We start from the raw sequence: 12,375 nt of genomic DNA, 5'->3' as shown, positions 1-12,375 counted from the left end.
ACGATCTATGGTATCCATGTGACGTCCCTACAGGGTCTAGCACCTAACACTCAAAATATTTTTCCCTCACATTTTTTGACATCTTTACATAGTGTTATAGGTGATTAGCTATAGTGCTATTTTTAACACTTGCAACATCTGATCGGGTTCGCCAGTAGTTTTGCACAGAGTCTCCATGCTTATCTTCCATCATTGTTTTCTTAAAATTTATATATAAAATAATAAAATTATAATAATATAGAGCTACCTTGAAGCGAATATATTCATAACCATGCTTATCTTCAATCATTGTTTTCTTAAAATTTATATATAAAATAATAAAATTATAATAATATAGAGCTACCTTGAAGCGAATATATTCATAACCATGCTTATCTTCGATCATTGTTTTCTTAAAATTTATATATAAAATAATAAAATTATAATAATGTAGAGCTACCTTGAAGCGAATATATTCATAACGTTTGCTCGTGAGCAATTGTGAATATTTGGTGTATAGTAGTGGTTAAAGATTTAGAACTTTTTTAGTACAAGATTTAGAAAGTTTGACTATACATATTCTTGAACGTTATCTATTTTCAACTAGAGGTAGTAAAAATCAGCATTAGTGACTCGTGGGTAGACCCTGTCCAAGTATAAGAAATTCCTGAGAACCATATCAAATGGATGACCCTATTTCACGCCGGCTGGATAAAATGCACATATATGTATGTATGTTGTGCCCTTGTAACACATCATACAACGACATGTCATCCTTATTATAAGTTCTGACATTAACAAGAAAAAGGTAGAAGAAATATTCTAAACCATCCAACTCCAATGCCCATACAGATGTGCCCTGTGCATGCATAAATGCAAGGGAATAAATCAAAGGAAACTGCAAAGTTTCTTTAAGCCCCCTGCATTGCACTGCACCCCCCTGCATGAAAGGGACTGGAGCATGAATATTCAGAGGTATCTTCTTGGTTGCTTTCCATTTCAATGGTCATGCATTGGCCATATCCATCATCTGGTGTGTGGTTGGGTTCAGACCAGCCTGAATGTGATGGATGTGTACATGTGCTAGCTCTAGCTGCTGTTGTTCACCTTCACTTCTCCCCAAGGAGGAGGGGTAGCAAAAGTGCATGCATGGGCTGTAGCTGCTGGCCATTTGCCATCATTACCTTAATCAAAGTTGTGTCATGGACTGGATCCCTAGTTCCTTTTCATAATTGCACCAATCTTGGATCCTTTGTGACATGAAGGCTGACACTTTAGCCAGGTGATAGATGGTGTTGCTTGGAGTAGGACTTGTGTGGTTGTGGGTCAAAATGGTTTTGTAGCTAGCATTGCTGATGAATTTGGTTACTATTATGGAGGCTTGTGATCTCTCTCGCAGTTATATCATCAATTTGAGAGAAATGTTTCTTAAAAACTTGTTACGCACAATATTCTTAACAACTTATTACACAGGATAATTGGTTAGGTGCAAACAAACTGGCAACAAAACAACAAAAAGACATTAATTAGCTATGGTCCGGCGAAATTAGTAAAGATTGGTTATTTTCACTACTCTGCTTGCTTTGCATCTTTTTCATATTTAGGTGGACATTACATTATGCTCCTAGTATAAGGGTAGTTACTGCCAAAATCCTAAAAGCATAGGATGCCACCATGGGTGGACCCAACTCATACGGAGCGAGGGCACATGCCCTCACTCAATTTTTTTGTTTTTTGTTTTTAGGGGACTTCAATGAATTTAGTCCTTTTTCGTGAAGTTGAAAAGTCCCAATCGCTGATATGCCCCCGCTCAATTTTTGAGCTAGGTCTGCCGTGCTCCTGGATACCACAAGCAACATTACAAGAGTGCTTCTCATGGAGAATCTTAGGATTTTAACCTAAGCTCCTGACCCTATGAAATACTTATAATTCCACCTAGACCTGCTTACTTAATCATGTGTGATAGAATATATGTCTTAGGATGTTTCTCCCTGCATATGAATGCCATTGACAAAATTAAAGTGATATTAACTTAATTAGGTTGAGCCAGCTCATGTTCAAACTTGAAAAAACAAAGTAAAAGTAAGAATTGTTAGGCCATGCATGCTCAACTTTTCTTTTGACAAAATTGAAGAAACAAGACAACAAAATAGACACTTTCCACAGCAACACTAAGCTCTTTGGGAAAAAGGACCTCATCTCCATGCATGCATCCCAAGAGCATCATACTATATATGCAGCCAATGTTTGATCAAAAAAAGATTGCAGCCATTGTTGCTCTTGATCCATTGCTGGAGCTCTGCCCTCAACCATTGCAAAAGTCCAAGGGAGCTGGGGCCAGCAGACTGCCAGGAAGTAGCCAAGCATGCTTAAAGTGGGGAGGGGGTGGTGAAATAGTACTGGTACCTCCCAATTAGCAACAGCCTTTCTCTCTCTCTCTGGCCCCTTCTTCCCTGCATCATTCATGAGAACATGCTATTGACCGACATGTATCTTTCTTGTCTGCAGCTGTTGACTACCCGAAATTCAAAAGGAAACAATCTATCTAGTATCTATCAGCTCCAAGGATGCTTGCATGCAAGATGAAAGATCATGACACACTCTTCACACTCATATTGACATACACCTCCCTATGCATTTCAGCTCTTCAGAAGACCAGCCCTATGCAAATTTTAAACATTTCTCTATATATGCCTCTACAATACAGTACTGTACTGTAGTAGGCTTGGTGTTGGTGTACATGTACCATGCCCCATCATGAATTAGTAGATATGCCAAGAAGCTTCTTTCTGCTGCCAAGAAAAAACTAGTACGTGACAGTTGGTCATGCACCAATGTTTGCATTATTTTTCCACTTGTATGTGTGTATGGGACTAGAGTGACCATCCAAATTCAAGATACGAGCAGCATTGTACATCACAAGGCTTTATATTGTCGGCTGTCTTCACTGCAGGATACATTATGTTAAAGTCAAGGGTTAGTTCGAAACACATTTCAATAGGATTATTTAAAGAGATATATTATGTTACATGTTTAACTTTTGAAGTTAAGTTATGGCATATCAAACCAGCATCTGTATCTACTGAAACAACTCTTCTGTGCAAGTGACACTGCAACTGCAGTACTTATATCCATTTTCCAACAGTTTGTACGTGTCTGTGTGCAAGTTATGGCATATCAAACCAACATCTATATGTACTGAAATCACACTCAGCACATTAAATAGGGATTTACCGTTTGTCGGTTTTCTTATTTCAGAACGAGTGTTTTCCTGTTTTGTAATGTGTGATTTCCAATTTTCTATTAATGATTTTACTATTTTTAGTTTTTCTGTTTTTTTATAAGATGTGATTTCCGGTTTTGTAAACAAGGATTTTCCGATTACACGCTGATTCGACTAGGTTAGGTTGACCGACACGTTATATATATATATATATATATATATATATATATATATATATATATATATATATATATATATATATATATATATATATATATATATATAGAAAGCATATTTGGTACTCCCGGAGTATATACTCTCACATACGTATCTCATAATATAGGGAGTATCTCATGTGATAAATGGTATGTACATAGAGCATGCGAGTATATAAGATCATCCAAGTGGTGTGTATACTTTTTTAGGTGGTTTGTACATATTGTTTTTGAGTATATTACATTTTATGTACAAATACGAAGGTATTACCAAAATCTATTAATATTGATGGACTTCTTTTCATTTTTTTTCATATAATTCACATTGGAGTATCTTAGAATGAGTATATAAGTATACTTATAGTGACAAAGTGGTATATCCAGTTTATTTATATGATACATCATAGTAGGAGTATGTACTTCAAGAAATACAAACTAGTTTTTCTATATATATATATATGCAAGTTATAAACGTGTGTGGAGTAGAGACAAGACAAAAATACAAGATCTTCGATCATGCTTTCAATGTGTCAGATATAAAAGTGGAGTGGTGTACGTATATCATTGTATGATCATGCACTGGCCGTTGTATTTATACACCTGTTTGTACATGAACATGCATGCATGACCTTCTCCTTGCACTATTGCCATGAGAGATCAACATCGAGGAACAGTTAATTTCTCATTCCTTCAGTTCCTATTCTCTTTCCTGAATTTCTACTTATTTCTCACCCTGTAGACATGTACCCTGGTGGTAGTAGTAGTATTGGGCAGAAGCTTCAGAACCTAGCAAGCAGGATCAAAATCTAAAATTAGACAATATATATGAGTATATTTATTAAAATAATATTGTTGTATTTACAATTTTAGCATTCGTATTCAGCATATTATTTACCGAAAATAAAATTTCGGTACACCGTATGCCAAAAAATCACGGGCCCGGTCATATTCGGCACACCGTGTGCCGAATATGTCCTTTGCCTGCCGTGCGGTCACACGGTCATATTTGGCACACCGTGTGACGAATACGGCACTGTAGCCCATATTCGGCATACCGTGTGGCGAATACGGTACTGTAGCATGTATTCGCCACACGGTGTGCCGAATATGAGTTTTTCGACGTACGGTGTAAAAAAAATCTATTTTCGGTAAATGATACGTCGAATACGGATATTAAATTTGTAAATACAATAATATATTATCTATTTCGATAAATACACTTATATACGTTGTCTAATTTTAAACTTTTATCAGCAAGCAGCGCATGTATAAATTTCCCACACATGTAGAGTCGAATTGCTCTTTCTGAAATGAAAGTGTCTGAGACGGGTCTCGGCTGCTGGCATGGATGAGGCCCCCCTGCACAGTGCCACAACTGTTCTGAAGTGATTGCTTGTGCAGTGAGTATTTGTCTAGTAGAACAAAAGTGGCTGTACTGAATACCTACTGCATCCTACACACAGCAACACTACTGTATGCACCAATGGCAACAAAGGTGTTGATCATGCAAATGAGCAAATTATAGTTAAAAAAAAAGAGCAAATTCCTTTCATCTTTTCTTTTTCAAAAAGGAAGAATGTGCTCCCTTGGATTTGTTGGCAAATGTATGACATTTTGGAAATTACGGCCTCAGATGTGCAGCGTGATACGTATCTTTTATATAAAAATGATAATAAAAACTTGTGAAATTACAATATTACTCATTGATCCCTCCTATCCGAAATATAAGTCCATATTTGACAAGAATTAAGTTGAGGGGTACAATGACCCTATTGCTCATCAATTATTACTACAGTTAAGTTGGATGTCAAGTTTACTGCACTGATTATGGTGCACTTAAGTAGAAAGCGACATAGAAGAATGGAGTAAAAAATTGCATTGGAGTTGTAATGGACTTGTCTTTTGTGCATTTGGAAGAAGACTTTATGGATTTATATTTGAGATCAGAGTGAGTATGATAAATACTTCTAATAACAAATGTAATGATCCTATGTGCATACGACTAATACAAATAGTCTTTTAAATCAATGTTCAAAATTAAAAGAGTTTTGACTGCACTACGCTCCCTGTAACACATACATCTACGAACGGAGGAGAACATTGGAGAGAGATTTCCTTGATCTTTTCTTTTGGGCAAATTTGGAAATTTAGACAACATACGCGACCGTATTTGCGAAATTAGACAACATGTCGACGTATTTGTAAATCTAGCACTCGTATTCGGTATCTCAAATTCCGAAATTTGAATTTCGGAAACTGAAATTCCGAAAACACCGTATTCGGCAACTGAGGTGCCGAATACGGCACTGTGGGCCGTATTCGGCACCTCAGTTGCCGAATACACCCTGTACTCTGCTGTATTCGGCAACTGAGGTGCCGAATACAGCCCACAGTGTCGTATTCGGCACCTCAGTTGCCGAATTCAGTGCATCATGTCGCTTTCACGCCCTGTCGATGCTTTCGGTGTGTGCGTGCCAGCGGGATGCTGCTTTTGCGCTTAATAAAAAGCCCTGGCTCGCAGAAGAGAGAAGGGAGAAGAGAAGAGAGCAGCAAAGGAGAGAAGGGAGAAGAGAAGAGAGCAGCAAAGGAGAGAAGGGAGAAGAGAAGAGAGCAGCAGTGGAGAGAAGGGAGAAGAAAAGAGAGCAGCAGTGGAAAGAAGAGAGCAGCAGCGGAGCAACGCTAGGAGAAGCAGCTCGAGCAGAGGGGGCAGCCGGAGAGGATCGACGCGAGCAGCAGCCGCGCTCAATTTCCTTAAGGTAAGTTTTTAGATTACGTAGTTAATTAGTAATTGTAATTAGATTTTTTTTAGTTCGTTCAGAAGTATATTAGTCCTTTCGTCAGTATATTGTTAAATTCATTCAAGTACTTTTGATTAATTATATTATTTTGGTAAATTAGAGTATTTAAATTAATGATTTAGTTGGGTTATATAATTTTTATTAGTAAGTGTGATTAGATTCTTTACTTAATATAGTAACATGAATTTACGTGATTTAATCTAGGTAATTAGTTTTATTAAAGTAATATAATTAATCAATTAACTTGATTAATTAGTTTAATCACTTAGGTTTGGTAGAACCGTAGAAGATAGTGTCCAGTAGCAACAAAGATGCATATTAGTTGTATATTGCACTATTTAATTAGTATTATTTTTGTACTTATTATTTATTACATGTATATTTATTTAGGAGATACGGTATGATTTTCCATATTTATTATGGAGAACGTCCCACAGTTTTGCACGGGAGACTTGTAACAATTCAGAACTGCCAGCACATAGAGAGTTCGGTTGAGGTACCTATTGATCTAGATGGCCTGAAATCACATATTATGCGCCTTTTGCATGTGAACCAGCAGTCCCATACTGTTGTCTTAGAGGGTGTACGGCCGCGGCTTGTTCCAAATAGCTCGGTCGTTGTCCATACGTTGTTCGAGGTGAGTAGGAACAACGCATGGACTTTGTACTCACGCAAGGCATTGGAGGAGAACTTTGATATGGCGGTGTACGTAAACATAGTGTCACGACTGGTGCAAGGTGATGCAGTGACCACTGTGGAAGGCTCAAGCCAGCAGGTGATGCATGAAGAGGATGGAGGGCATGTCGGGGAGGGCAGTTCCAGTAGAGAGGGAGGTAGAGTGGACCCTTGTGAGGTCGATGCAGGATGCATGGATAATGAAGACGGTGGTAGCGGGGATGAAGAAGCTGCTGACAATGATGACCCGGTCCCGGCGATCCTATACTTTCGTGGTACTGGGCTCCTGGAGTGTGTCGTCGTTGAGTATAACACCTTATCTAACTGGGGATACCAGAATAGCGACATTCAGGTCGGGCAACAGTTTCGTAACAGAGGGGAGGTCATCCACTTTATTAGCAACTATGCTGTAATAACAAGAATGGACCACAAGTGCGTCCGGTCTAACCCTACGGAGTATGAGGTCAGGTGTACGAAGCACCCGAATTGCCCTTACTTCGTACGAGCACATCAGCCGAAATATGAGAACTATTTTGTGATCAGTAGACACACCCCACATACATGCAGCGAAGAGGCTATTAGGAATGTGAGCCACGCCGTTGATGCGAGGTTCGTAGCCCAACTCCTCATCACACTTATTGGCACAGAAATTTGTTTGTCGCCAAAATCGATTATGGGGGAGGTGCACACTAAGACTGGCATGCTTATCAATTACCACACCGCGTGGCGAGCGAAGCAGAAGGCGTTGAAGATGCTGTTTGGAAGCTTCGAAGAGTCATACAACAATGCTCCGAGACTGCTACAGAAGATTGCCATGACGAATCCAGGGACTCAGTGGGCCATGGCGGATGAGCCGATCACGCTAGATGATGGGTCATATAGCACCACTGACCGATACCTCATTAGGTTATTCTGGTCCTTTGGACAATGCATCGAAGCATTCAGGCATTGTAGGCCAGTTGTATGCGTGGATGCCACATTTCTAAGCGTCAAGTTCCATGGTACCCTTATGACAGCAATGGCGGCGGATGCAAATAATCAGATCATTCCTCTCGCCTTTGCAATGGTTGAGAGTGAAAACAATGATAGTTGGCTGTGGTTCCTCACCTTGGTAAGGACACGTGTCGTGGGAAATAGGGAACGAGTTTGCGTCATCTCAGACCGCAACAAGGGTCTTCTGCATGCGTTGGACGTGCTGCATGATAGCACAAACTGCTCTATTGCATGGCCTGATGTGGAGAGAAGATGGTGCATGCGACACTTGGGCGTGAACCTGTACACAAGGTACCGCAGCAAGTCGCTTGTAAAGAGATTCAAAGGACTATGTCTTCAGAACCAGCAGGCGAAGTTCAACGAGATATGGAGAGAGTTAAATGAGACCACTCGCAAGATGATGGCAGACCAGCAAGCAGGGGAGGATCAACTGCGGGCGCAAATGGTTGGGGGCCAAACTATCGTTAGTCGTTCACGTGGTACATTTAGCCAGTGGATAGCGGGGAAGCCGGCGGAGCGTTGGGCCCTTATCCATGACACTCATGGTGCCAGGTTAGCGCATAGAATTGTAATGATCATATTGTACCGATTCTTATGCAAATAGCCATTCTAAAATTATTGTATCCCATGTTAGGTACTCCATCATGACAACGAACATAGCGGAGGCGTTCAACAATGTCCTAAAGGGAGTACGGGGCCTCCCGTTGTGTGCCATTATTGAGCTTACATTCTACAGAACGGCGGACTACTTTCGAGACCGTGGTAATGCTGCTATGAAGTGCAGCACACGGTTTGCACCTAAGGTGGAGCAAATCATATCAAGAAGGAGGAGCAAGGCACACTTTCATCGGTCGAGGATCTACGACTTGGCCAACAATGACTTTTAGGTCATGTGCCGCCGTAGGTATGCTTCAGGGTATAGCGCCGGGGACACCGTGCAGCAATGTCAACTTGGACCTAACGAGGTGAAGTGCACATGCAATAAGCCAAAACTGCACCATATCCCGTGATCGCATGTCTTAGCCGCTTGCAGGGACATAGGTGGCAATGACGGATCACAGTACGTATCACCGTACTTCACGATCGATGCATTGAGGAGCACATGGCTTCCAAAGATGCGGTCCTTTAACATCGGAACCAACTACAAATCGATCGAGGGCCATAAGTGGGTACCTTATCCACGAGCACGACGCACAGATCCTGGAAGGCCTAGATCTACGAGGCTGCAAGGTGACATGGATGAAGCAGATGCGTTGATGGCCTTCGCAGGTGCAAACTTTGCAAACAACCTGGACATGACAGGAGGACTTGCCCGACCCGTCAGTAAACTATCAGCCCACTGTCAAACTGAACTGTCTTAGAGACTTTGTATTGTAAAATGTTATTCATCTGTTAGTTGTACTACTTATTGTGCATTATGTGGTTTGCATTGTACCCCTTTAGACAAGAAGTGACCATTGTATTGTAAATGTAATTTTATTTATTTATTTCGTGTTTCTTAAATATTCATGGATCCGTGTTTTGATGCAGAGACAGAGCGTAGGTAGTCAGTGAGCAAGAAATCTATGGTGGGATCCTCTAGTACAGGCTTTCCATGGACACCTGCAACGATCGCTATAGCACTTAATGCCTCCTTACAGGTTGTGCGCGAAGGAAACGATGATCCGTTAAAGGAGAACAACATAATCCAAGCCGTGGCGAAATTGCATGCAAGACCCATATGTTCTAGGTTAACCGCGCCGCTCCAATGTGTAACCACCGAGGACCTTAGGGCCCTCTTGTATCACCGGCGTCAAATGTATCTGAGGGTCCGCGAACTGGCCGACCATCCTTCTGTGATAGGTTTCTCTAGGAGGCAAAGAACGATAGTAATGTCGCCGGACCAGTATGCATCCCATATTCAGGTATGTCATATAAACATTTGGTCACCCTACTTATCTTATTTCCATTGACTCGAACGGTCCTCTTCTGCGTCAGGCTTTCCCGGAAGACGAACAGTTGATCAACAAAGAAATCTCACACTTCTTGACGATGTATATGCTCTTCGGCGGGGGTGTGATGCCTGGTTCACGTAGAAGACGACGACAGTCAGCGAATCAAAGGGGTACAGAGGCGACCTCTACGAATCATCCAGATAATGACGAGGACGAAGACGATGACGATTTCATGCCCCCCATGCCTAGACGTTCGAACAGAAATACAGGAGAAAGTTCTAGGAACACTGCAAGAGGACGTTCACGCACAACATCGAGATGCCATACAACTGATAGGGAAATAGGACGTGGTACCACCTCGGAGAAACCTCAAGATGATGACGACGACGACGATTTCATGCCACAACGACCCCGCCCTCCGAGGCTTCCATCTCCGGAGGACACTGATGACCCTGAAAATGATGATGGATTTGCTCGTACTCATTTTTACAACTTCCCAGAACCACCTCGGAGACGACAACCATCTTACCCGGATAGCGTTGACCATCGCACCTGGAATTCTTACGCTAATTTGCGTCGCCACTTTCCTTCGCCCTAAGCATCTATTGTAACCCTATATATTTTATTCCCTTAAGGCATGTTATTATGTTCTTTAGGCGTATCGTACATGATAATGTTTGTTGTTGTTCGCTCTTTATGTGTAACCTCTGTACCGGGTTCCATGCTACTTATGCTTTACAACTACTATTGTTTCCTCTGTACTGAGAATTTCTTAAATTAACAATACAGTGAATAAGATATAATAGGGATGACCTCGACAGTAAAATCAATAATACATGTGTCATGACAAATTATCCTGGCTACTCAACGGCGACGATGCCTCACACAATCTCCAGGCGTGTAAGCGTCTGGCGGGTGTGTGGCTCTCATCCCAGCAGCCTGCGCAGGCCCCTGCCTTGCGTGCCCTTGGTCGTCTTCATCATCATCTGCCTGCCCTGTGGGAACCCCACCGAACGTGTATCCCGCCCCGCTTACTCGGCTCTGCATGTACCATGCCGAAGGATCCTCGTGCGGAAGTGTGGACGGCCCTAGAACGTGCTCCGATGGAGTCCAGTGTGCCGAAGGCTCGCCATGCTGGTACCAATGTGAACTTCCAGGTTCATTGAGATCATGGGAGGACTGTCCGCTGAGTAGATCAGTGAAGGTGGCGGTTGCATGCATTGCAGCACCCCAGTCAAAAGCATTAGGGTCGCTCCAGCAAGGGGTCTGCTGCGTGTAGTCAACGACGTCCTCCTGATGAGTAGATGCTTCAGCCGGAGGTGTCATCGTAGCCGGAGGTGCTAGTGAACCCAGCGTAACCTGCTCGGGCGCAGGAGGCTGCGTGCACTCCTCGGCCTCAGCACCGGAACATGAGACATGACGCGCCGAAGCTGAAGATGTATGTCGTGATTCTGACCGGACGGGTTCCTCACGAGCACTGGATGACCGCCTGCTGTGGGAGGACCGCCTGCTGTGGGAGGCACGAGACGGGTCCATGGCATGTTGGTCGTACCCCCTCCATTGCGGGGCACACCCACCTAGACCACGTATAGCGTTTAGGAAGCGGGATCCTCTTGTCCTCATGTACTCCCGGAGAGGGTTACGATCCCTCTGCGATGATGACCTGCTTGGTTCCCCAAAAGGTTGATCCGCTTGCGTATGCATCTCATACGCCTCTTCAGTCTGTATAAGATGAGGGACATGTCAGTAATACAGAGATTTTCCAAAGAAAACCAATATAAGTAACGCATCACTTACCACAACATGAAGTAGGCAGGCACGATCCTCGGGGAAGGGTCTGGGGCCCGGCTGTACAGGTCCGCTGAGTAAGGTGGCACGCGTGCGCGGACGGTACCAAGCAAGGTACTCCCAGTACGTGGCCTCGTCGTATTGTCCAGCAGTAATGATGACATCCACCGCAGCTGACTCTGTCCACCTCCGTATGTAGTCGGCATTCTTGGATGCCCAGTTCTGCATGCCTCCACCCCCCTTTGAGCTCCACCTGTACGTGACATAAACAGTTATAATTTGTTAACATGGATAACCAATGTACTAAGGCAACATACAATAACACACTTACTCGTGCGGCCGTCCGGCGTCTCGTGGTGCTGGAACAGGCACCACCTGTCGGTACCCGAACTGCCTCTGTACACGTTCTGGAGAATATACTTCTACGCAGTTCATGTACAACAAGAAGCATGTGGTCAACCATAAGTCTGCGTCACGGCTACAAGAGGATGCGATGAGTCCACCATCTGCAATTTCTTCTACTCGTGCCATACGTCATGGATCCCACTCCACTAGATCAGCGCTGAGGACGTCCAGGTCACTAATCACCCTGGAGTAGTTACCATGGTCTTGCTGCTGACTCCATCTTAGCCTGGCATGAATCCACCGATACCCCATCGTTGGCCTTATGTCATCGGCAATGCCATCGGAGATGTGGACTGGGTAGTAGCACTTGAGCACCCAAGGTCTGGAAACCGGGAGGTATTCCCAACTCCATAGTTGTAAGAGGT

General features: G+C 42.9%; 1 protein-coding gene across 1 annotated transcript; it reads left to right on the top strand.

Annotated features, from left to right (window-relative positions):
• Nucleotides 1-9,320: 9,320 nt before the first annotated feature.
• Nucleotides 9,321-10,472, top strand: LOC133893313 (uncharacterized). Its single transcript, XM_062334310.1, has 2 exons — nucleotides 9,321-9,787; nucleotides 9,861-10,472. The coding sequence occupies exons 1-2, from the start codon at nucleotides 9,449-9,451 to the stop codon at nucleotides 10,413-10,415; spliced, it is 894 nt and encodes a 297-aa protein (XP_062190294.1). The 5' UTR covers nucleotides 9,321-9,448; the 3' UTR covers nucleotides 10,416-10,472.
• Nucleotides 10,473-12,375: the final 1,903 nt, after the last annotated feature.

Source organism: Phragmites australis, chromosome 15, assembly GCF_958298935.1.
Source record: "Phragmites australis chromosome 15, lpPhrAust1.1, whole genome shotgun sequence".
NCBI lineage: Eukaryota > Viridiplantae > Streptophyta > Magnoliopsida > Poales > Poaceae > Phragmites > Phragmites australis.
The sequence above is the reverse complement of the archived record's forward strand: the minus strand, read 5'-3'. Positions and strand labels throughout refer to the sequence as shown.

Excerpts from the sequence above, each read along its gene's own strand:
- LOC133893313 (XM_062334310.1), top strand. The coding sequence starts at position 9,449 with ATGGTGGGATCCTCTAGTACAGGCTTTCCATGGACACCTGCAACGATC. Across the intron at positions 9,788-9,860 it reads AGTATGCATCCCATATTCAG|GCTTTCCCGGAAGACGAACA; the intron begins GTATGTCATATA and ends CTTCTGCGTCAG.